This window comes from Macrobrachium rosenbergii, chromosome 48 (genome assembly GCF_040412425.1).
Source record: "Macrobrachium rosenbergii isolate ZJJX-2024 chromosome 48, ASM4041242v1, whole genome shotgun sequence".
Lineage (NCBI taxonomy): Eukaryota > Metazoa > Arthropoda > Malacostraca > Decapoda > Palaemonidae > Macrobrachium > Macrobrachium rosenbergii.
In genome coordinates, this window is record NC_089788.1 from 61,637,048 (window position 1) to 61,664,386 (window position 27,339).

At 36.1% G+C, this 27,339-nt stretch overlaps 1 protein-coding gene across 1 annotated transcript in view; it reads right to left on the bottom strand.

Annotated features, from left to right (window-relative positions):
• The window catches only part of LOC136831457 (chondroitin sulfate glucuronyltransferase-like), a 102,907-nt gene that overhangs the window by 45,033 nt on the left and 30,535 nt on the right, over window positions 1-27,339 (bottom strand). The window contains 6 exon segments of the mRNA XM_067091934.1: window positions 4,335-4,440; window positions 8,028-8,159; window positions 10,570-10,669; window positions 10,672-10,696; window positions 16,516-16,544; window positions 25,851-25,960. Of these exon segments, the coding sequence (XP_066948035.1) occupies window positions 4,335-4,440; window positions 8,028-8,159; window positions 10,570-10,669; window positions 10,672-10,696; window positions 16,516-16,544; window positions 25,851-25,960 (502 nt within the window).

Here is a 27,339-nt window from a genome sequence, read left to right on the forward strand (position 1 = left end):
TGACAAAAGAATTTCAGAGATGTTCAGAGTTATCACAAGACGGACGTAAGGAAAAATTTTTTTTTCAAAAATTCACCATAAATCGAAATATTGTGCTAGAGTCTTCCAGTATGTTGCAAAATGAATGTACATGATTGAATATTACTAGAATGTAAGAGTTTTAGCTTACAATTGCGTTTTTCGACCATTTCAGTCGAGTTAAAGTTGACCGAAGGTTGAAATTTTGGCACTTACGTTGATTTATATGGAAATATTTCAAAACTGATAAAAGCTACAACCATGATTTATTATCTGTTGTATTCTACATGAAATTGCGCACATTTCCATTTATAAAACTTTATGTAACGACTAATATAAACCGTGCAAACATTACGACAAGGTGACGATAAAGAATTTCTGAGACGCTCGCAGAGTTACCGTCTTGCTGGATGTCGCGGACATAAGGGAAAAGTTTTTTCAAAAATTCACCATAAATCGAAATATTGTGCTAGAGACTTCCAATTTGTTGCAAAATGAAGGTACATGACTGAATATTATTAGATTGTAAGAGTTTTAGCTTACAATTGCATTTTTCGACCATTTCGGTCGAGTTAAATTTGACCAAAAGTTAAAATTTTGGCACTTATCGTGATTTATATGGAAATATTTAAAACTGATAGAAGCTACAACCATGAGTTATTTTCTGTTGTATTCTGCATGAAATTGCACACATTTCCAGATATAAAACTTTATGTAACGACTAATATAAACCGGTGCAAACATTACGACAAAATGACGAAAGAATTTCTGAAATTTTCGGCCGAGTTACTCGCGCAAACGTAAGGAAAAAGTTTTTTTCAAAAATTCACCAAAAATCGAAATATTGTGCTAGAGACTTCCAATTTGTTGCAAAATTAAGGTAAATGATTGAATATTACTAGAATGTAAGAGTTTTAGCTTACAATTGCGTTTTTCGACCATTTCGGTTGAGTCAAAGTTGACCGAAGGTTGAAATTTTTTGTAGTCGAGGTACGGTACGTCCACTTGGCACCCAACAGACAATTTTAGTCGACGTATGATACGTCCAGTCGGCGTTTAAGGGTTATGTCCATAACTTTCAAGGCATGGAAAAAATACTAAATTTTGAATGTTGCATAATCTTAATTTTTATTTTCTTCTTTTTATCTTTCTAATATCCAAAGTGATTCCAAATAATACTGCATGTTTTAAAAAAAGTCAAATAGTGTAATCTATTATTACGAGTTGACTTGGGAAGGTTAACGTAACATATTTCAAAGTTTGATGGCTTCCTAAGTTTTAATCATTTATAAACAAAAATTATGCACTACATGTCACCTTATACATTACAACTGAAAAAAAAACTTGCTTAATTTTCTTGCAAAAAAAAAAAAAAAAGAAGGAAGGAAAGGGATTAGGGGGCAAAACTCCCTGAGAGATGCTGAGTTGTCTATTCATTTCTCTGAGTTGGAATCAAGCCAAACTTCTGAAAATTAACCATGATACCCAGTAACTGAGCCAGACAAACTAACAGATCCTTGGCCCTCAGAATTCCGTCAACAGAGTTGGCCAACATTAGAAGAATTCTCACTCCTAAAAGGTGACACACCCCCCAAACTGGCACCAAAGTCCTTGTGAATTCCCGAGGTGCTGTACACAGGAAGAAACAAAGCGTCCTAAACTGAAATACCGACCCTCCATATACAAAACAAATGAACTTGAGCTACTGAGGATTTATCGGAATATGGAAATATGCATCCACATGTCCACCGATATTGTCCAGTCATTCTTCTGAATCGCTGCCAGCACCATGCTGGGTTCCATGGAGAAGGGACAGATGAATAAATTTGAGTTTCAACTCATCTAGCACTGGGTGCCAACCTCCAAATGTCTTTAGCACCAGAAAAAGTCAGTTGAAAAATCCTGGGGAGTTTCTTGATACCTGCTTTATTACATCCTTCTCTAACAATGATACTATCGTTTTTGTAAGTACCAGATATTTCTCCTGCTGTTGAAGATACGATGGAAAAGCTATAGGAGACAAAATCAGGGGAGGAGACAGAATCAGGAGGAGACAGAAAAGGAATTACACAGCCCTCCTTCAGTACCTCCATCACCAAATGTCTTGCTCCTACCAGAATTTGAGGGCTGAAAACTTTATTTCTTCCTAATAATCCCAGCAGATTTACTCTTCAAAGACTGATGTAGACCTGCAAAGGTCTCTGCACCTGAAGACAAGTCTTTAGATGAGGAGAAATGAATACTGACTGGAGGGCCAGAAGGAAGAGAAGGAGCAGGCTCGTGTCATGCTAGACTTAAGAGATTGTCTGAAAAAAATCTTTATTTTCCTCTATGGAAATGTCCTCCCTTATCACTTTAAGGACTAAGTACAAAAGGGGAAACCAAACCTGCTGCCATCTTCTCAGTAGGAGTAACCTTAGATGAAAGATAAGAGCACAGTTGTTCTCTTCTTAAAAACTGAGTTGGTGAAAGCATGAGAATATTTGCCGGCTGCATCTGAAACAGCCTTTCCAAGCAAGTTGAAAATCTAAAATTCAAAAACACACCTGATGGAGAACAGGTGTGCTAGGCAGTCATCCAGGGTCATCCATTCAAGTCCCTCTTTTGTTTGAATGCCGACATGCCTGTCGGTGTAGAGATTTATGCTATCTTTAATAGTAGGTAGGATTCATCCCAAATAAAAGTTATCAAAAAGGTAACAGCAAAACAAAAAGCCATCCCAAATAAAAGTTGATATCAAAAGGTAACGAAAAAACAAACAATTACTTGGTCCACTTGCAAAAAAAAAAGCTAGTCTGGCATAAAAAAAATTCTATTAAATTGAAGACTGCTCTAAAAATAAAAATAATACTTTACCTAATGAACAATTTAACAAATATCCTAAATCCAAAGGAAAATGTTAAATTATCAATTATTGTTCACAGCAGAGGCTAATATCATATAAAGTGAAGCATAATTAAAACTTCAATACTGTACTCTTATACTATACAGTATTTAGTTAAACAAAACTAATGCTATAAGCTTGAAAAATTGGGTAAAATTACTTGTAATAGTAAAGAGAATCTGACACAACTGTAACTGAGAAAACTGATTTGGGTATTTACACAGTTATGAATTTACTTTAAATTTCTATGTATTACACCCTATGCTCTAGTAGTATTTAACCAATAGATAAAGTATGACTAATGAAAGCAGCTCAACATAACTGATACATTCTTTTGTTTATTTCACAGAATTTTTTTTCTATCACTGTAAATTCCAAAAAGTTGTTTTTCTTTCTTCAACTTCCTTTAAATTATTTCCTTTTAAACTGTCTACTAGCCTAACAGCAATTACACCTACACAGGCCCTCTCATGTTGAGCAACTAAGCTAGTTAATTTTCTTTGCATATGAGCTATGCACATCAGTTTAAGAAATTAATCTTGACCTCATCCTAGAATAACAGTTAAACTATAAAATTATGAACAGACACTGATCACTTTCTTAATTTACTAAGGAACAGCCAAGGTATAAGGACAGAGCAGTAAAATTGTACACCCTAGACAGGAATTTGTCTAAACCACATCAAACAAACAAGACAATAATGTAAACCATTATAGGCATGAGGCTTATGGAAGAAAACAGAAAGTGCAAGAATGTATTAATAAAACATTTATTAAAGTAACTAAACACCTGCCAGCAGCTACATAAATACACAAGAAGCAAAGCCATCCAGACCACTGTGTATGCAAGGAGACTTGGACTTAGGAATGGTAGCAGATTCCAAATTTTTAATGAATATTCACAATTAAAAGCTTTTAAACCATTACCTTGTCCTCCGTCCAGGTCTGCAAGCTTTTTAAGCATTTGAGTAGCTGCTGTCAGTTGTTTATATGCTTTATCAAATGTAATATTCTTGCACTTTTTCTGTTTTCCATCCATAGGCTTAAGCAAGAAACTTTTCTTGTAGTGTTGCAATAGACTCAACATTTCAAACAATCATTTTAACATGTTACCAAATTAACTATGATTTTTCTCCTTACCTGATGAGTAAATTCTTCTGCATTTCCAGAACTACTAGGGAAAAAGAATTGAGCATTCAGAATTCATGAAAGACTGACCAAATCTAGTAGTGTAGATTCAAGAGGATGAAAAGCAATAAAGATTCAACTTGATTTGAAAAAGGAGGAATGTAAAATCCATTTCTTAAAATGAAAAGAGTACACGAGATCATAATATCACTTGTGTGATATTGTAAAGAATACAGTATTACAAAAGATACAAGAAAAATCTGCAGATGCCCTAGATTAATAAAAAAAAAAAAACTTAGCCTAACCTTGAACTCATCCACACTGTCTTCCCCAGAACCAGTTCCAGGACTGTACAGTAAAATGAGAAGGAGAAATGTATGTTCACCCTTCTCCATGCATTCTACTTCGTATCTGTAAAGACATTTTACAAAGTGAGTGAAATTCCTTTGAAGATGTTTGTTTAAGTTCAATATAGGTCAACATACATTAGTAACCACAATTAATGTAAGAAATACTTAATCCTTTGGAATATTTTGTACAACATCCAAAAGAAAGCCTGTACAGCAACATTTCAATTGATTTTATTTTATGGCAGTTTTGTTTAAAAACTGACCAACAGGTTTATGTATCTTTACGTTACTCACTAACAAAACTCAAAACATCATAAAAAGAATTCAATATAAAAAGTACAGATCACGTAAAAACAAATGTTAAAATATTAAGTAATATACAGTAATGAAATGTACAATCAAATATTTAAAAGCTCAAAAGTGTTAAAAATACTGTTTTATTTATATGATGTTTGGATACAGAGTACAGATGGTATGCTGTACAGTTGCATGTATTTAGTTCCAGTGTTCAGTTATTCACCCATAAAAATACAAAAATCAATAGAAAATTCTAAATCACATCAAACCAATGGTAATATAATGTATACACAGAATATAACCATTTAAAACCTTAAAAATATAAAAATGTTGTTGTTGTACATAACATTCAGCTGTATAGTTCCATTGCTCAGTTGTGCAGCAACAGTAGTTCTTGGTAGCAAATTCAAAATGTGTACCTGAATGCATGTTAATTATGGTATATTATTTGCACTGAATTTGTGTCTTGAATAGTATTAATAAGCATATGCTATTCTGCTGGAAAATAAGGTGGCTACAGTAAAATGCTATGTAAATTGTGAAGAGATTGCTGCCATAGCTCATTTTCTTGGTTTGATTTGGACAATGGCTGTCAGTTTTCACAATGGGTTTGAGCTAACCCTGAGGGTGACATTCCAAGGATGAAGAATACCATCATCAACAAGAAAAAAAGAGGCAAGATTTACAGAGAAACAGAACAGCTTCTTTCTATTTGGATTGAATGGCAGACTCATCAGTGTATCCCCATAAGCAAGCTGTTGATTCAGGAGAAACCACTGTCTTTGTTTGCAGACCTCAAGAACAGTTTCCTGATAACAAAGAGATAGAATTCCTGGGTAGTTCAGGATGGTTTATGCAGTTCAAACGTCGTCAAAATCTTCATGTTAGGGTCGACTGCAAAAGAGCATTGGCCGACAAGTTTGTAGAATCTAAATTCCCTGCATATTGGGAAAGATTATACACGGGCAGTAGTTTCTCACAGAGCAAATATTTAATGTGGATGAGACCAGTCTTTACTGGGAGAAAATACCAAACTACTCATTTGTATCTATGGAGGAGAAGGCTATACCAGGATTCAAGGTTGCAAAAGACAATCTGACCCTTTTGTTGGAGGAAATTGTGCGGGTGATTTCAAGCTAAAGCTGCTCCAGAAAACCCTCAAGCATTATAGAAAACCCTAAAAGCCTCTCTTCTAATTTTTCGTGGATGATAAACCCCCAAGACTTGGGTGACCTTTATTGTTTTTAAAGAATTAGTTTTTCAACCACTTTGTACCAACTGCAGGAAAATACTGTAAGGAATGGAATGGAATACTGTATAGAGTTTAGCCTAGAGGCTAAGAACTGGGACCTACATGAGGTCATTCAGCACTAGAAAAGGAAATTGAGAGTAGGAAGGTATGAAAGGTGTAACAGGAGGGAAACCTCACAGTTGCACTATGAAATAATTGTTAGGAGAGGTTGGATAGCAATATGGAAGAAAGATAATATGAATGGAGGAACAATAGTAGGAATGACAGGGGTTGCAGCTATGGGCCAAGGGACGCTGCAAAGAACTAACCCCTTGGGGGAAAATACTGCAAGGGAAAGGGCACCCATTTAAGATGCTTCTTTTGGACAACACTCCTGGCTACCCACTAGACATCAATTTTTATTCAAATATTAGTTGTTTACCTGCCTCACAACACCACCTCTATCTTGGAACTGATGGACATGGAATCAATGCCATCTTCAAGTATTATTACCTTCAGCAATCACTTAGGAAGGCGGGAGATGCAAAGAATATGAATGAAGAATTAAAAATCTGTGACTTTTGGAAGCGATACAACATCCAAAAGGTAGTTCTGAACATAAAAGGCACTCTAAAGGAAATTTCAGCCACAGGTATGAGGGGCACTTGGAAGAAACTGTGCCCTCAATTTTTTCAAATTTCAAGAGCTTTTTCAGGAACCTTATTCTTAATACAGATCTTGTTTGACTACAGAAAATATAAAACTGCAAAATATACAAAACACAAAGGAGTCCTGAAAGGTCAAAACAGAAGACAGGATATGGTTTCACCCTCTTCTGATATTAGTTTCCTAAGTGTATTGACTTCCATCAAGACAAATGGACACAAGGACATCAATTTGCAAACTCTTCACATGATTTTCAAGTGGGATTCAAAGCCTTGGTGACATTGAGCTATGACCTGAAAATGGACTTGGAGGAGATTTCCTCGTTATTTGAGGCAGACTGACAAACAAGGAGTTGATGGAGCTTCATAAGCAGCAGCGCTAAAAACAGGAGAAAGCATCAGAATCCTAGAATCCTCACCACAATGACTACATCAACAAGATAAAGCAGGCCTTTGCAAAATGCTGAGAAACTCCTTGTTTAGTGCTTTGCAAAGGTAATGCATGACTCAAGTTGTTTGTTATAGGACGATCGTAGATTAAAAAAGAATAAAAGCAACAGAGTCAGGGCACTCAACCAGTTCTTGCTATGTATAAATCCAAATGGAAAAGAAATTCAGCCTTCAACATCACCTTCCACCTCCAGTCCATCAAGCACACTGATGTCACCCAGTACAGTATAAAGGACTACATACGTGTAATTTTGGGGGTCTAACCTAAATTTATTGTTTAAAAGACAGTAAAATGCTTAACTATGAAACAACTTATTGTACAGTACAATAAACGCCCCATATTCGCAAATAGCTAAAATCTCAAGAATACTTAAAACCCTACTAAAAACACTTAGAACTGCCCATTTTGATAGTTTAAACACAAAAAAAAAACTCTAAAAATGCTTATACCTGAGTATTTTAATAGTTTTATCACAAATAGTGCATTTAGTCATGAAAAGATATGACAATACAGTAATTAGTGAATATTCCTCAGTGAAAAATACAGTGAATGGGCGAATTTTCCGCGAATAATGGGCAGATACGTTCCACAGAGAAATCCGCGAATACGTGAGTCCACGAATGGTGAGACCGCGAATACGTGAGTCCGCGAATGGTGAGACCGCGAATATGGAGGGTTTACTGTACATGCATTAGCAATATTATGGAGTTGAATATAGTGGTTTATAGGGTGCCTGGATCATTTTAAAGGGCTTAATCAGCTAAGGTAATTTTTCTATTTATGTCACATGTTTTGGAACAACAATGCTGCAGAGGAAGCTATTACTGTCAACTGCTTTGTTTATTTCTTCTCAATCATCAGATAAACCTTCCCCAATCATCGCAAAAACTTCAACTAGAACAATATATAAAATTAATCTTCCCTTCAGTATGACTGATTACTGTATAACAGCAGCAATTATAGTATTGTACTGGTAATGATATAAACAACCATAATCATCTTACCTATTGATAAATTCTGTTGCCTTGATAATATCTGCCTGAATTACTGGTAAAACTAAAGTGACCCTAGTATTTTCGGTCACATACGGCATTGGTATCATCTCAGGCTCAGTAAGAGGTCTTGTTGCTTCAAATCTAAAATCAAACAAAAATACAAATAAATCCTGATTGGAATAAAACAAGGTTTTCTAGTTAAAAATTAAACTTGATTTCCATCACTTATAAATTTCAATATTATTAATATGTCAAAAATAAAAAAAGGAAGCAAAAAATTCTAACTGCCAGTACAATCTGTTTCACATTATGTTCTTCAACACATTCAGGATGATTGACGATATCTTGAAGGAGCCATAAATTTATAAATAATATCAAGGAATCCTGGCAAAAAAAAAAAATAAGATATCAACCCTACCCATCAATTTACAGTTAATATATGTCCACCTTTCACTGGTTCTATGTAAACGGTATCATTTTAAAAGTAAAATGAATTTACATTGTTTTGAACCATAACCTCATTTATAGATTGTATGTCCACTGCTACCTTTTAGTCTGAACAACATTGTAAGTAATCAATCTTTAAGGCAGTATCTGCTCTCTTGAACTGAGTACCTAATAAGACAATTCAGGCTGTGATAGTTTCATTGTAGGAAAATCTATACACTAAGGCTGAGCCAACACTAGTTTAGGCAGCAGTATGTGAAAACTAGCCTTCCCAAAATGCATGGTTCACTTACTCAATAAAGTATTAAACTCCAAATACTGTACTGTACAAGTATCATATATTAAGATGTTACTAATAATAAAAGATGAGTATCTGTAATCATCTTCCATACACCATCCTCATCATTACAAGCAGAACCTCTCATTACACCAGTAAGAAAGAAGAGAGGTAAATTTTATTGAAATAATTTAAGCAGTAACAGACAAAATAGTTAATCCATAGAAATCATAAGTGCTGATATGAATATACAGTATTGCAAAACATTATAATATATTAAATAGTTTTGTCCAATGTCTTAAAAAAAGTGACAGTATACCACAACTTGTAGATCTTGAGAAAAATAATTAACTGATCATCTTAAGTAGTTGTACCACCTTTTCATTATCAATCACATCATTAATTTATATATTTCATCTTCATCGCTGCGCTGAATAATCCTGATGGGTTCTGGTGCTTGGTCTTCAAGACCTAAATTTCATAATCAATCAATCAATCAGAGAGGTTCATGAAAATAGTGGTAGTATTACCTAAGAATAAAAGCTGAATGTTGGTGACCATCTAGAATCAGTGCTGAGTGCCTTAGATTTTATCACAGCAGAGCAATGGACAAAGCTCCAGGAGTGCAAAAAGGAGGTTCTATGAATTGCTGCATGCAAATCACCTACATAATGATAACAGTAGAATCTAAGGAAGAGGTGGAAATTGAAATGAGGAAGATCATCCGAGATACTTGAGGGCTAGAAATTAATGTGTAAGCAAAACAGAATGTGGTGACTGGAAAGGAAACACAGGGACAGGCACAATCTAAATAGTGGCCACATAGCTGCTGTAGGAAAGGTGGGGTTTAATCAGTACTGTACTGTGTACCAGATGTAACAGATGGTACCACAAGATATGCCCGGAATTACAAAACGCATTTGGGGTATGAGATTTTCAATGCCTGAAAATGTACTTCAAGAAAGACTGGGGGACAATAAGAAAAAGAGTACAGTAGCTGCAACACAGCTGAAATGAAAACTGACAGATAAGACATCAATATTAGTAAATACTGTACAGTAAAATATCCCATGATCACAGAGCAATGTCTAATTGACCTACAAAGCAGCAACATGAAAATACCAATGGAAAAGATTTTGAGGTGTGACTACGGAATGTTAAAATTCATGGCCAGGTACAGTGGAGGATCATATTATGAATGAGGGAGTGGCAAACAGATGTACAGTACTGACAAATAGCTGGATAACAGACTGAGAAACAGTTGGTCAGAAAAGTAGTACATATAGAAGCAGTGGGATAAGGAACTGTAAGGCTCAGGAAATATTTAGAAAATGGGCTAGGAAGAAGTAGGCTTGATCAGACTTCAGACAGAAACTGTACAGAACAAGGACTTTAGTGGGAATGCACTTCATGTCTAAGCTCATAATGAAGAGCCTGAAGTAAAACATTCGTGATAAATGATGACATCATCTTAGGTCTTGTTTCCAGCTTCTAATGTACACTTGTAAATTTTAACCAAAAGCAGATGTATATGGTAACAACCTTTTCTTTGTTGTTTTACATCTATATTTATTGTAATTTCTTTTAATACTAAACCATATCAAATAGAATGCTATTTTCTACTTTTAATAAATTAAAATTATCAGTCTTCCTTGGACCTTTAACTTACAAATTTTGCTGGCATAAGCAGGAAATCATAAGATTTTAATGTTTAACTACATAAAGGAAGAAGAAAACTAACAAATGACTGCCAAGAAAGAATAGGAAGTGGCTTAAAACATGCTTCAAAGATACATATACAGGACATGATTAACAATTAAGACTTACTTTCTAGTGACCGTCTGTCCAGAAGTATTGTCTCGGAATATAAGAGAAAGAAGATAATCAACTCCCTGGTAGGGTCTAGTCTCTCGATGTCCATATTCATTCCTCTATATTCCAAATTCCCCCTGGTCTTTGTGATATATAATATGCTGCATTTACAACTCCCTGGAAGTGTGATGGAGTTGCAAATTACTCTAGAAAAACAAAACATCTATACAGTAAACCCCGTATTCACGTTCTCATGGTTCATGGACTCACGATTCGTGGGTTTCTCTGTGGAACATATCTAGCTATCATTCATGGAAATTTGCCCATTCGCAGTATTTTTCACTGAGAAATATTCACTAATTACCATATTTTCATATAATTTTCATGAATAAATGCACTTTTTGTGATAAACTATTAAAATACTCAAGTATAAGCATTTTTACAGGGTTTTTCTTGGTTTAAGCTATCCAAAATGGGCATTTCAAAATGTTTTTAGAGGGGTTTAAAGCATTCATGATTTGACCTATTCGCGGGGACGATCCCTAAAATATGGGGGGTTCACTGTATCTAATAAACTATACTCTAGAAAAACAAAACATCTGTATCTAATAACTAAACTCTATAGGAATATTTCAATATCAGATCACTAAATACAAATGTAAGAAATTCTAACATACTCCCAACATGACTTGGTTTACAGATACATAAAAAATATGCAGATTTCTGTCTCGTACAAAAACAACTTTAATGTAGTGCCCAAACATTAAAAATAATTTTCATTATATAAAAGCAACAATCAAAATCCTGCTTATTCGTTTCTTTGTTCAAAACAATTCGAGATATACAGAACTGATAAAGTCTCATAATTTGGTAGTTAAAGTCATAACATATTCAACAAAATTTTACACGATAACCATAATGATGTAAGTTAATCTCAAGTTAAAAGGAAAATGAAGTCATAATCATACAGCTTCCAAAAAGATTTACATCATATGCATACAATATCATTGGCTCATAATTAGAGATAAAGGTACAATAAAAGGCTTTGATGTAGGAAAACCTATTTTTGGTAGTCGCTGTCGAGTCCTCAAGGAGTTACTTTTCATGGTCTACCAGAGCTCCATGGTGACCAAACTAATATCAAAGATTCTCTTTTAGTTGGTCTCATGGCCAGGTATTGTATCATAATGGTAAACACTATAACACATGATGGGGTATAATGGACCCAAAGATAAGGGGGTACTTTCCCATATCTCACAGCAAAGCTATACCCAGGTTCTTCCATTGCCAAAACCTGTTAGAAGAAGTGGTTACTGTGCATGTACAGTCCACCATATTGTTTACAATAGATAGCAGTAACGACTAAATAACCATTATTTTCTGTTGGTTAATGCAGGATGATCCCTCACCCAAATCCCGTGCCTTTTCGTCAGGTAAGTGGGAGGGTTTTGAGGACTCAAAACAACGACCACCAAAAATAGGTTTTTCCTACGTCAAAACCTGTTTTTTGATAGCATAGTTGCTTGTTTCATCCTCAAGGAGCTTTACAAAGAAAACTGACAAGGCTTAAGCTCTCAATTTTTAATCCCAACAACCCAAAGAAAAACATTTCTGGTCTGAGGTCAAGACACAAGTTTCAAGCCCCATTCTTTATTCCAAATATCCCTTAGGTTTTGGTAACAAAGAACAAGAAACCAAACACGAACTTACATGTTTTAGGATGTAGTTCTACAGTGACTTACCTAAACATGCTGGGTTTGGTTGCAGTATTGTCACACCTTCCCCAGCGATATTTAGCATACCTACCCGTCAGGAAGACCCCTGGTTTTCCACTGTAGAGCCAATGGGGTCAGGACTAACCATACCACCTACTGATACACAGTATAGTTGAATTTGGTCGAGCTGTGGCAATAATGTTTTAAAAATATTGTCTCTGATGACCATCCTGTACATTCGGAGACTCTCTTTGGTAAGAGACATTTTGAAGAAGGCCAACAATGTACTTATTTTCCTAATATCATGTGATCTAGGAAAGGAGTGTGGATTTGCCTTTTTAATGAGGACATTAAATTATTCTCAATCCTTGTAGAGAGAGTGGTTTTTTTTGGGCTAGTGTGTAGGAAAATCCGACCCTCTAGGATGTTTGCCGTGACCTCTAGGTAAACTTTAAGTGCCTGAACTGGGCATAATGTCTTGTCTGCTAAATTGAGTTTTCTTATCAAAATAGGTTTCTTCTTAAAGGATTCTCATTCTTGGCCAGGAATGATGGGCCAGGGGACAGTAATAACTGATGGTCAGCTGTTTGCGTGATGTATCATCTCCGTCTAAGAGAGCCTAGTTCACTAATATGCGCTCCTGATGCTCGAGCAATCAAAAAGATCGCCTTTTGCAGCATGTGAGTTATGGGTGTATTGGGTCCACTGAACTGAGGTTGACAGAAGTCCAAGCACCTTTTTCAGGACAAAGTACTGTAATTGGAAGCCTTTCGGGAGCAGGTCTTTGTAGTGCAAAAGACGGAGAAGGGAAGTGACAATTTCTATGCTAGAGTTAATCCCGAATCCATAAAGCACGGGTTCCATTAAAGCTGCCTTGTATGCCACGATTGTTGTAACAGCCAGGTGTTTGTCTTCAAAAGGTATATGAGAAAATTTAAAAGTGTTTCCATTGAGATCTCAACTGGGCTCTCAGCATGGATATAATCTAACTATATCTTCCATATACAGACCGGTATTTTGGATAGATGATGTGTATTTTTTTGCACTTGGTACCTAGCAATGTTGGGTGAGTAATTTTCTGGTAGACAATATTTGGGAAATCCATACGTGAAGGTCTCAGCTCAGAGAAAGGAGAATGAGTAGATGACTTTCCCTCCTACTGTCTGGGGTAGAACAGCAGATGGTAGTGGAACTGATCTCTGTGCCCATTATTGGAGTAATAGGAACCAATGCCTGTTTGGCTCATCTGGGGCTATTAGGTAAGCTGTTCCTTTGAAGGTCAAAATCTGGGACAATGGAGGAAAAAGATATAATCGTCCTTTGTTCCAGTCTTGTAGGAAGGCATCTCTTGTTGTTCCTGATTGTCCAAGTTTGGAGACACATACACTGGAAGTTTATGATTCTCATATGTGGTAAACAGGCCCACTTCTGGTTGTGGAAGCATGTTGGCTATTGTTTGAAAAAGAGTGGTTGTCCAACATCTACTCTGTTGAGGCTGTCGTTTTCCTTGATAAAGAGTCTGCTATTACATTGAGAGACCCTGTGAGGTGAATGGCAGACAAGTGCCACTTCTTGCTTGCACCATCTGAAGGATGGCTAGCATTAGGATATTGAGAGGAGGTGAACGTGATCCCGTCTTGATGGAGGACACTGCAGTCATGTTGCCTAGAACTAACAAAATGTGTCTCTTTCTGGAGGTTTGAGTTTTTTGAGACACAAAAGACAGATATTAACTCCAGGAAATTGATATGACAATGCCTTATAGTAGCTGACCACCTCCTGCCACCTGACATAATCCTCCTAATGTCCTCCCCAACCTGTCAACGAGGCATCTGTATGTACAGTATTGTCACTCGCACAGACGGAGGAGTCAGGGTGACCTGTTTCGCCAGACTCCTTCTGGGTCCAAGGCCAAAGTATCACTCAGAACTTTTTGACTCTTTTGATGAAGTCAGTCTCACATCTTTTTTCATGCATGCAACAGCCAAAATTTGTACACATTTTTTTTGTTGCAATCTGAGTATTGGATCTATTACTGATGCAATCTGCAGCAAGCCCATCATACATTATAACTGCCATCTGGAAACTCTGGGCTGTGCAAGGAACATTTTGAGGTCTTTCCTTATTCTGTTGTGAGTATTGATGGGGTGAGACAACTGGCCCTGAAGAGTATCCCAACACAGTCCCAGCCAATGAAAACATCTGCTGGGTGTTAGGTGGGATTTTTCCAATTTATTAGAAAACCTTTTTACTGGAGTCTGTTGACCACTGCTCTTAGGTTTTTCATGCACTCTTTTCTTGTAGGCCCCGGATTAACCAATCGTCTAGGTAGGCTGTTAATTGTATTCCTTTAGTCAAGTTCTTGAACAACTACCGTTGCTAGTTTTGTAAAAATTCTTGGGGCAATGTTTAGCCCAAAGGCATGACTTTGAATCTTTATGTATCTTTCCCTATCTGAAACCCTAGGAAGGGGGGGAAGAAGGAACGCAATACAGACGTGCCAATATACATCTTTCAGATCTATACAAGCTGTCCAGGTCCCCTTTGGAATGACTGAATGTACTTGGGCAACGGTAGTCATCTGAAACTTTTGGAAAACAATGTGCTTGTTCAGTGTCGATAGGTCGAGGATCACTCTTCATTCAGAGGAATCCTTTTTGGGGACACTGAAGAGATGTGCTTGGTGGCAAATATACGCATGTTTCTCTATGGCTCCATGTAATGTGACCTTCTGCATGTAATCTTCCAGAGAGGGGTCTGATTTTTGGAGGAACCTTTAAAGGAGGGGGATAAGACCATTTCCACCCCAGCCCAATGAAAATAATGCTGTGTCCCCAAGGGGAAGACTTCTGTTGTCTGTGGTGTCGTCAAAGCCAACCCCTGACATTACAATTCCTATTGGTATCCACCTCTTCCTCTGCCTCTGCCCTTAATTGGCATTTCAGGTGTTGCTTTTCCTTTTCCCTAAAAAGAGGGTTTTTGGACCTTGTGAAAAGGATGTCCTTGCTGTTGATGTTGTCGCCACCACCTACCTGTTTTTTAAGGACTACAGCACCTGTTTTTGAGGGAAATTTGGGGGTGACTGAAAGCTTATATGACTTTTCATCACAGCAAACCTTTTTTTGGGTTGGGTACAGGGAAGTTTCAGGTTTTTTGTTTCCTGAATTCCCCTTTCCCAGGAAAGCATACACTACAATTCTGTTGGCGGGCTGGCTCGTTAAGTTGAGCCACAACAGACTCCTCAAACAGGTCCTTAAAGAGGGTCAGAGCGTACAATGAAGTCACATTGGGAAGTAATTTTGTTGGCGCCCGCCCAATATTTCCATTCGCACTTTATGCACCATTCTAGAAAGTCATAGAGTGCTTCCCAGAGGGTTCTCATAAGACTTTTGGCCACAACAGCAAAAATTGTTCTGGAATCTTCTGGATGTCTTTTTTAGCAACTTCCAGCAAAGTGGTAGAGGTTATAATACAAAGGAGGCGGATCCTAGCATGAAATTCTGCTTCGAGGCCGTCTCCTCTGAGATTCTTCTCACTGGGGTCCCAAACTGCTGAGTAGCTATAACTAGAGGGAGCTTTTTCCTTTCAAAAGGGAGTTGAAGCATGGCCTATTCCTTGGTGGAATTATTCTCCAAAACTGGGATGACCATGGCATATGGCTTTATTTCTGCCATTGTCTCTCATTTTCTAGTCACTAGAAAATTCTGAAAATCTGCCTTCACATGATTAATTATTTTGAAAGTGAAGGGAAACAGAAGGCTGGGATTACCTGGGGAGCAAATTGGGTCTTTATCAAAATGGAAGTAGAGATCCATTTTCCACTAACCTGGTAAAGCGTGTCTTCTATAGCTTTTAATGCTATAGGCACAGGTAGGAGAACCGTTTCTTTTAGTGGTTTCCCCATGTCTGCTGAAGGTGGTACCAGGCACCATTCTGTGTGGTACCAGGCACCATTCTGTACTGGGAATACTGCTCTATCTCTAAATTTTTACAACCGATCATGGTTTTTCTCTCATTAAATAAATACTTATAATTGGGAGAGAAAATGCACATAGAGGCATCTGCCAAGGATTATTATCAGTATCATCAAGGGTGAGTAATGGAGCCCATGTTATGTTTTGATCTGAAGTTTTGTAGTCTGAGCTGGCCATTTTGTTGTTTCCAGTCAGAATTCTCACATTAGACTTTGTTTGGGCAGAATTTGTATCCAATCACTTTTCAGTTACAGGATGCAGTACTTTTACACTTTGGGGTGTATAGGACTGATCTTAATATCTCTTTCGAATCATGTATCATGTCCCTTATATACTGCCGTTTCTAAGGCAAGGACATCTTTGATGTTACTCGTTGTTTCTTTCATAAACTGATCAAATGTCACAAACTGTGTTTCCCATTCTGGGGGCTTATAATCTAACCGAGCTTCAACAACTGAACTATAACTGCCTGTTAACCATGGGGCAGAAGTCCTGGATGAGTTACTACAACCCTCCAATAATGTAGTCATTTCAGTCACGGTTAGGTGGAAAGATCCTCTTCAGCATCTGATAGCTCCATGGGGATAGAATTCCTTCTGGAAGGTTTCTCCCATGATTAGCTAAAATTTGTGTCCCTGATCCTTCTGGGTTCAGCAGGGCCATTTCAGTGAAAATGTCCACTTCATGTTCATTAGTAGGAATGGCATCACCACATAAAAATTCCTCCTATTCCCCACGGGTTAACCTGGGAGGTACTGGGAACAGACGTTACTGAGTTTTGGCCCAAACATAGATCTTGCTCTGAAAAAGGGTTAAATATCTGCTACTGAGTTTTGCTGAGAGATATAATCTCCCCTTCCTCACCTCTGTTGAACCCTAGGACCCATCGAGACAGCTTAAAAAGAGCTGTTTCGTCATTAAAACTTTGTGCCAGAAGCAAACTACAAATTTCACATACTGTATCTGGTGACCAACCAAATTTTCCTTGTTTTTTCACACTGACTATGCTCATGACAGGTGGCATGCACTGGCAAAAAACTTTCGAGCAATTTGCTGCGGAACACTTGAACTGAGCTGAGGGTCCTGCATAATATATTCGATATTACATGCTAATTTGACAAGTGTGTAGCTGTAATATATTTTATTTACCATAGCGTTATATGTGTTAAATACCTATGTTAACTTAAACACTAAGATTTAGGTTAGTTTTGACACCAGTATATACTGTAGCTGTATTACTATACACTGTTAGTCCTTTTGCAAGGGCTATGTGAAATTTAATTTTGAATGTCATGCCATTCAGGCTAACTGCTATAGACTGTTTTGTTTAACTAACCAAGCCACTATTTTAAATGGCTTAGGTTAATGATTCTAGCATAATCACGTTAGGCTAAGAATAGAGGATTTCTTAGAGGATTCTCACTTAACCTACTCTAGGCCACTGCCTAGTCTAGGCTTATTTAAATCAACACATAAGGATATAAACTATACAGGAAAGAACCCTCTTATAACCTAGTTTGTTGTTTCATCTGGCCTACACTACCCTTTTATCTTATATTCAGCCACGGTTTTCTTTTAATTTGCTGTTTTAGGCTAATGGTAGGATATTCCCTTAAAAAGGGGGTTCCTACTTAATCTGGTTAGGCTACTGCCTGGTCTAGGTTTATATCACCTTTAAGGATAAAGGCTACATAAGCGCCCCTCTAATATGTAGCCATACAGATAGGCTACTGAGTTGTAAAACTAGGTTATTTTATCAAGCCTAAGATACTGTTTATATCTAATCCTAGGCTATTTAGTCTACACTATCGAATAGGGCAATAATCGGATATTTCTTAAAATGTTCTTTCTTAGCCTAGTATAGGGTACTGCCTAATCCAAATTCTTTGGATCACTCTTAAATGTATAGGCTATATAAAAACAGGAACTCACTAACATGTAACCTTATAGATAGGCTACCATATTTGCCTAGCCCAGGTTGTTGTTTATATCTAATTCTAGGATATTTGGTCTAAACTACCGCTTAGGCGAATAACGGCTCCCCAATATCAATCGTTACCCCTTCCTAGCACAGAGGTTAAATCTATGCGGGGTAAGATAACTGTGGCTATGCTTGCATACATCCCTGTTACATACACGATATCTGTATTGGATAGTCGCACTGGGGTTGGAACTCCACAGACCCTTTTGTTTTTTTCTCTGGTACATTTAGCAGTATCTGTACTCTAAAAAGCTGCCTAAAGGAACCTTTCATCAGGACAACACAGCTTGAGCCCAAAAAATAGGATATTTCTTTAAATGACTTCACTTAGCCTAGTATAGGGTATTGCTCAATCCAGACTATTTAGAGCACTCTTAAATGTACAGACTATATAAAACAGTAACTCACTAATGTGTAATCTTATAGCTAAGCTATCACTTAAAAGGTTCTTGCTTACTCTAATCTGAAAGGCTGCTGCCTAATCCAGGTTATTTACTTCACACTCAAGGGTATGGGAAACACAAAACACAATTACCTTAATATGTGGCCTTAAAACCAGGCTACCATCTCATCTAGCATAGATTACTATTCCATCTAGTCCTAGGTTACTTGGTCTAAGTTCACACTTACTCCAATAATAATGAGATGTTCCGTGAAAGGTTGTCACTTTACCTAATATAAGGTACTGCCTAGTCTGGATTATTTAGATCATACTTAACCCTTAAACGCCGAGCCTCTATTTACAAAAACGTCTCCTGTATGCCGGCGGCGTTCGGTGAGTTAGAATCACTGCGGGAAAAAGCTTTTTCAAAAAAATCACAGCACGCTTAGTTTTTAAGATTAAGAGTTCATTTTTGGCTCATTTTTTTTGTCATTGCCTGAAGTTTAGTATGCAACCATCAGAAATGGAAAAAAATATCATTATCATATATAAATATTGAAATATATGACAGCGCAAAAAAACTTTTTTTCATATATAATTTTATACAAATCGTGCTGTGAGCAAAACGGTTAAAGCTAACGGGTTATTTTGTTTTTTCTTTGTATTGTACACTAAATTGCGATGATTTTGGTATATAACAAATTGTAAAATGATCAAAGCAACACAGAGAAAATATTATCACAAAATGATGCATGAATTTAGTAATGCTCATCTGGACGTAAAAAAAATAGTTTTTTCAAAAAATTCACCATAAATCAAAATATTGTGCTAGAGACTTCCCGTTTGTTGAAAGATGAAGCTAATTGATTGAATATTACTAGACTGTAAGTGTTTTAGCTTACAATTGCATTTTTTCGACCATTTGGTCAAGTTAAAGTTGACCGAGAAAGTCGAATTTTTTCTATTTATCGTGATTTATATGAAAATATTTCAAAACTGATAAAAGCTACTACCATGAGTTATTTTCTGTTGTATTGTACATGAAATTGCACACATTTTCATATATAAAAGTTTATGTAACGACTAATATAAAACGATGCAAATATTATGACAACTAAGGAAAATGTTTTTTTCAAAAATTCACCATAAATCGAAATATTGTGCTAGAGACTTCCAATTTATTGCAAAATGAAGGTAAACGATTGAATATTAGTAGAATGTAAGAGTTTTAGCTTACAATTGCGTTTTTTTACCATTTCGGTCGAGTTAAAGTTGTTTGAAGGTTGAAATTTTGCAGTTATCGTGATTTATGTGAAAATATTTCAAAACTGATAAAAGCTACAACCATGAGCTATTTTCTGTTGTATTCTACATGAAATTGCACACATTTTCATATATAAAAGTTTATGTAACGACTAATTTAAAACGATGGAAACATTACGACAACGTGATTTAAAGAATTTCTGAGATGTTCGGCCGAAGTTAACCCAGATTAAGGAAAAGTTTTTTTCAGAAATTCACCATAAATTGAAATATTGTGCTAGAGACTTCCAGTTTGTTGCAAAATGAAGGTACATGATTGAATATTACTAGAATGTAAGAGTTTTAGCTTATAATTGCATTTTTAACCATTTGGTCGAGTTAAAGTTGACCGAAGGTTGAAATTTTGGCAGTTATCGTGATTTATATGAAAATATTTCAAAACTAATAAAAGCTACAACCATGAGTTATTTTCTGTTGTATTCTACATGAAATTGCGCACATTTCCATATATAAAACTTTATGTAACGACTAATATAAAATGGTGCAAACATTACGACACTATTGAAAAGAATTTCTGGCGCTGGACGTAAGGAAAAAAGTTTTTTCAAAAATTCACCATAAATCGAAATATTGTGCTAGAGACTTCCAATTTGTTGCAAAATGAAGGTAAATGATTGAATATTACTATAATGTAAGAGTTTTAGTTTACAATTGCGTTTTTTGACCATTTAGGTCGAGTCAAAGTTGACCAAGGTTGAAATTTTGCAGTTATTGTGATTTATATGAAAATATTTCCGAACTGATAAAAGCTACAACCATGGGTTGTATTTTGCTGTATTTTACATGAAATTGCGCACATTTTCATATATAAAACTTTATGTAATGGCTAATATAGAACAGTGTAAAAATTACGACAAAATGACGAAAGAATTTCTGAAATTTTGGCCGAAAGTTACTGGGCAGCGTGAAAGAAAAAGTTTTTCAAAAATTCACCGTAAATCAAAATATTGTGCTAGAGACTTCCAATTTGTTGCAAAATTAAGGTACATGATTGAATATTACTAAAATGTAAGAGTTTTAGCTTACAATTGCGTTTTTCGACCATTTCGGTCGAGTCAAAGTTGACCGAAGGTTGAAATTTTTTGTAGTCGACGTACGGCATGATATTTTGGCACCCAACAGACAATTTTAGTCGACGATGATACGCCCAGTAGGCGTTTAAGGGTTAAGTGTACTGGCTATATAAAAGACGGAATTTTACTAATATGTAGCCTTATAGCTAGGCTACCATTTTATCTTGCCCAGATTCTTGCTATTATCTAATCCTATGGTCCTTGGTCTGGGCTAGGCTACTTCAGAGAGGGGTCTTCTTATTTACCTTAATTTAAGTTACTACCTATTCCAGGTTATTTAGTTCACACTTAAGGATATGTATTCATAGGTTACAGGCTACAGACAACATCCACTATTAATATAGTCTAACTTATTCTCACTTAATCTGATGCAGGCTACTCCCTAGATTATTATAGACATCATATAATCTGAAAGGGTTTTTTTATATTAATGATAAATTGTGGAACATTTCTTTCAGTTAAAACACCTAATTAGAACGACAAATTCTTTAAAACAATTTGCGCTTTTCAGAATTACCAATTAGCGATTATAACCGTGTTAGCAATAAACGCCGGGTTTTCGGCTTTCACACACAAATTAATTACCAATTCCAAAAGTTTACAACTAAAACTTTAACTGAACTTAAAACTTGAGCACTTAACTTGCTTCTTTAGATGTTTCCATGATGAAATCGGAGAAAAACCGAGTTTTTGGAGCACTAGTTAAGAACTAAACTGTTCGGTGTTGACCAAAGAAGATAATGGCTGTTTGGTCTTAGTGCCGGTCTGTTGTCCACAATATGGTGGACTGCATATGCACAATAACCACTTCTTCCTCTAGCTGGTTTTGCGATGGAAGAACCTGGGTATACAGCTTCAGCTGTGAGATATGGGAAAGTGCCCCTTATCTTGAGTCCATTACATACTCCATCATGTTACAGTTTATCATTATGACACAATACCTGGCCACGAGACCAACTAAAAGAGAATTTTTGATATTAGTTTGGTCACCATGGAGCTCTGGTAGACCCATGGAGGGTAACTCCTTGAGGACAAAACCAGCGACTACACTATCAAAATTAAAGATCTACACATATTAGGGCATATATATATCACTTAATACTGAAAAAATACTGTAAACTCAAGAAAGAAATTTAATGTCTGAAAAATAATGTAAACTCAAGATACAAATTTAATTAATATTTCTGTGTTGAAAAGTAACCAAAATTGGTTACTAAATGAATGCGTGAGCTACAGGACAAAATTTAGATAAAAAAAAAAGACAAATTAAGCAAAACAAGAAATTTCAAAATACAAAAAGTGATAAAATACAAGCTGGACTGGGGATTTAGTCTAGTTATATCTAACACTCCTAACACCTAATGGATCATCAATCCGCCAGTATCAGATCTCACCCTCCATCATATTCTGAGACCAACCAAATTTATCTCCAAGTCAATGCTGAATTTTAAATAAATGATCAATTTATAAGGAAGAAGAAGCAGAGAATGGAGTGAGAAAAAGAAAGAACTCAAATATTTCAGCTACTGTAGTGCAATTCTAAAAATTAAAGTTCTATACACAGTCCGACCATAGCCAGGCAACAGAAAATCCTTGGACGACAGAAATTACCCTAAAAACTCCTACGTAAACAAAGTCTTGCCAGGTCATTCAACATATATATTGCTGTGCTATCAAAAGGAATGAGATTATTTGACAACGGAGATGGGGGAAGGATCAATGGCAGCACAGCTCTAAATACAGTACCATTTTATTTGTTTTAGCAATCCTTCAGTAGTCAATAAATCAGCCCTAATCAGAGTTTGAGCATTTTATGTCAGACCACATGAGAGCTACTGCCCTCTGAATCACTGTAGTCAGTCTACCACTCAAGCCAATATCATTTACTACCTAAATCCCATGAACATCAAAAACTATCCCATTAGAAACCTGGATCCAGGATGATCACTTGTCAGACCACTAGCATTAACATCATCAACAGACTACAATCACCACTCCACTGCCATAACTTGACCATCACAACATCCACAGGAACAGCTGGTTGATCAGACAGGATCTCATTTATAACAGCACTGATGGAATTCTTCAATCCTTATGTTGTCTTAAATTTTCCTTTTATCCAAGTCTTCATTACCTCAATTCCACAAGTCAAAGCTAGATCACTAAGACAACTGGCCCCAGAGAATGTAAAATTAAGCTGGAATTAGCGGAGAAAGATCTAATAATAAGCCACTCCATCTTTTTTTCACTTCTATTCTTGCATTCTTTTTCCTTTCTTATAGAGGCAATTCAAGTGCATTACCCCATCCATCATGAAAACAAAAGTATAATTTGCTCTTGCAAAATTTTAAAATGGTCTTAATCAATGTAAAAATTCTTGAATACAAATCATTCAGAATAAAAAAGAAATCTAGAAATTTAGACATGCTGTTAGTTTGTTCTGGAGTAGCTGTATTGATCAACATTATTAGTTACTTTCACTGATGAACATTGCACTGAAGATTTTTACAAAGTACAGGTAATTTAAACCTGCAATAATATTTATATATTTAAACAACATTAATGAATAAATCAAAGGAGCAAGCATTAAGACAAAAACTAAAAAAATAAAATGTGGGAAGGTAAAATCAATTCACTGATTCCCAGAAAAAGGCAGTGGACTATTTTTATACCACACAAAAATCAAAAGTAAATCAAACGTGAAGAAAGTAAAGAAGCAAAACCACAATGCTAAGAATATAAGATAAAAATACAAAAATACAGTTTAAGTAAAATAATCGCGAAAACCTCCAGTCATCTGAAAAGAGACCCTATCAATCACTTGACAACTACATTTTAACATTGGTTTTAACCTTTATGAGTTTCAATTTGAAAGTTCTCCTCACTACCCTCTCTGCTGTGGGATAATCTGCCTAAACTCCCATCCTGTATATGTCTTCATCTGTATCTTTTTCCATGCTACTTGTCTGATTATGTTCCTTGTCCCTTCTAATGACAAGTCCAAACTTTGACACTGTATCTTGGTCAATTTTGTATGTTCTAGACACCACATCCCTCCACCAATCCCCAATTGTAATACAAATTTTCCACCATCCACTGGCCAAAAATTTAAACATTCCATGGTCAGAACTGTTTGAAATTTCTATTTTCATGGTCTAAGCTCATGTTTCTGTTGAACGGAGTAGCCCTTGTATGCCCAACAGAAGTATTTACAATCTTTATTAAAGGAATACTATCTACTAGTAGTCTAGCTATCACTTTCCATTTCATCCATGATGCAACTATTTTTCTTATTTTTATTGCCCTCTCAACTCTTACTTAACAGTCCAGGGTAACAAAATTACTTCTCTTATTCATCTCCTTAAGAGCTGTCCAGTTAACACAACAAAGTTCTTCACTTCCCCCTCTTCCATTTTGGGCATCAAAAACTCTTACCTTTTGTATATTTTGTAATCCTGAGCAATTCTTGTGACATTAGTTGTTATATCCAGTAAACAGTTTAGTTCACACTAATGCCTTCCCTACAACAACCACATGTTGTTGTGGCCCTTTCCTGACCCACAGTTTTTCCTAGCCTCCTTTCCAGTCACCAAAAATTTGTTCTGCTTACACTGATTTTCAGTCCTCTCATCAGTTTTCCTTCCACCCTGCAAACATTTCTGACATCCTCATTCTCATATTTTGCTATTGACAATAGGTCATCTACATATAGCAGCTCCCATAGCCCCTTTTGTTTTTTTCTTCTTTTTTCATGCCTTTGTGACTTCCTCCATTAATATGATTAATATTTAATGACCATAAAATTACTTTTTGTTCTCTTTCACATACATTTTCTAAGAATCCACTAACATTTGTTAAAATCTCTCTCCTCTTTGCTTGGTACTAATCTTGCAGCTGCCTTAAATTTAAAAAAATTTTCTTTGCCTTTCCTCCAACTTGTCTTACAAAATTTTCATGGCATACTTGAGGAAGTCTGTTCCTCTAAGATTTCTACAATGTTCAATCCCCTTTTTCTAAGTATACCGGTAAGCTCATGAATGAGGGGCTACCCTGCTGCTTTTACTAAAATTATTTTGGAAGCTCCTGTGTCTTCTTCATTTTTCATCTTCCCAATGTTACTGTTAACCTCTTCAGCTCTTCTATAACTTCCTCTATTGTGCTAACATTCTCGAATTCATGTTCAATTTCTTCACTCAGATTTTCAAAATACTGACTTCATTGTTGTACTCTATTTTCTACATTAATTTCTCTATTTTCATTTTTAAGTTCTTTGCCCTACTACATTTCCTACCTCTTGTCCACCTTTGTTACCCTGAACATTTTCTTTTTTTTTCTGCTGTATTGAGATTCTCAGTCTTCTACTCCCAACTCCTTTTCTTTGCCCTTGCCATCTGCCTTTTAGCTCTCTCTTCTTTTCCCTGTATAAATCTCTATCCTCTTTTCTGCCTGTTCTCTGCCAAAGCTAAAAACGCTCTCTTCATCTCTTCAACTTCCCTATGTAGACCTTGACAGCACCATCAGGTCTCTTTCTCTATAACCCACTTTACAGCATATTCCTTCTGTTGCCTTTTATTAAACTTCTTTCAGCATCTTCCGACAACTTTTGAAACAATATTTACTAACTTTCCTGATACTCTGTTTTTACTTAATTTTTCAGTTTTAAACTCCTACTCTCCTGGAAGTATATTTTTCTTTGTTTCTGAACTTTACAATTAAATCAGCTTATAGTAAGCAATGTATGTTACCTTAAGCATGCATCACCTGTTACAACAGTGCAATAAGTTTCTTTCATGATTTCTCTACAACTACCTGTAAATGGCAGTTAAAAATCTTTGGTAAAAAGTAAACTTACCATAATATCTAATAAATCAGCTCCAGCAACTGGTCTGGTATTGTGGAAGTCATCTGGATAAAATATGTGAGTTCCATTGAATGTGTCCCATCGAATGATGTCAAACCTGAATAATAACAATATTTTACAAAAAATCAATTACAGTATACTTTAGCATGCAGTCTAATTACTTTCTTCTATCTCTTAACAGGCCTACTGCAACTAAATTCTTTTCAGCATTACTTTCTTTACTCTACTTAAGCTCTTACATATGTTTTGTCATGTTATCAAAATGATAAGTCTTCAGAGGAAATCCTGATACACAATGATACTGTATCCTGGAAGTTAGAACAAGCACTTTTATAGAACATAAAACATTTTTCAAATAAAACTCTCATCATATTGAGCCTAAATCACACGAGAACATCAGTAGACATGCTGTTCCCTCAGTGAGATCAACCAGATGTCCACTACATAGTTGCCCCTTAGTTATTACTTGATAGATGAACCAGTTCCTGATATTTTTTATTCTGGTTTTGCTTAGAACCACTCTTTCAGGGATCAGAATCAGTTATGGAGTGTGCAGTAACTAGACTGGTGATGGACAATTCTCTAACTTTTCATAACGAGATGATATAGCTGTGGCCTTAGATCAATGCCAAGCTAACAATCTAAGCCAGAAAGGGCATCCATTTATATACAAAAATGTGCTGACACTCCTGTATTAAAGACAGCAAGCTCCTGCCTTCTCTTCAGTGAAGGAATAAACCATTTTTAGGACACAATTTGCTTTGTCCTAACACTATTTCTTGTAGGATATGAAAGTAAAGAAATTCTCTAGGATTGATATTTTTAAGGGTTTGTATATTGCATTCAGACCCTGGCCATTTGCTGTTCACAGCAGTTATTTCTATCATTATCATTATCTTGGAACATGTCTTCTGGTTACTAGAGTATTTTCGGAAGTTAAACAGATTTTCTTTCCCATTAATATTTGTTGTTGTTATTAAACAAGTTTTCCATTAACAATTTTTTTTTCTCTTCTGGAGTTTCTTCTCATTTTTTGTTTGTTTTAAATTAATTTCTGGTCACGTGCTTATCATGATAAAGGTTTCACAGAAGTCCAGTCCTCTAATAAAAGGGATTGCCTTCCTTAAGGTGGGTATACAGTACATGGGTCAGTAGAGGCAAATACCTCAGCCAACATCAGTGCCAGTGTATGGCATCTCCCATTACCAGCAAATATGGAAGACTTAAATCCAGGTCATCAGCAATTAACTCTTAACAGATCCGAAATCTTCATCCAAAGGCGTCTGACGAAGGAGAGGATATTAAGTTCACGGTGCAGTCAGGTTCATGGTCCACATCATACCTGGGTTGTCAGCAATATATCAACCTAAGAACTATGAAGGAGGTACACAAAGCAAGCAAAGGTTGATCAAAGGTCCATTCTTTGTCTGGGTGCTCTGAAATGCCTCCAGTAAAATGGTAGCACCTGCCAGGTTC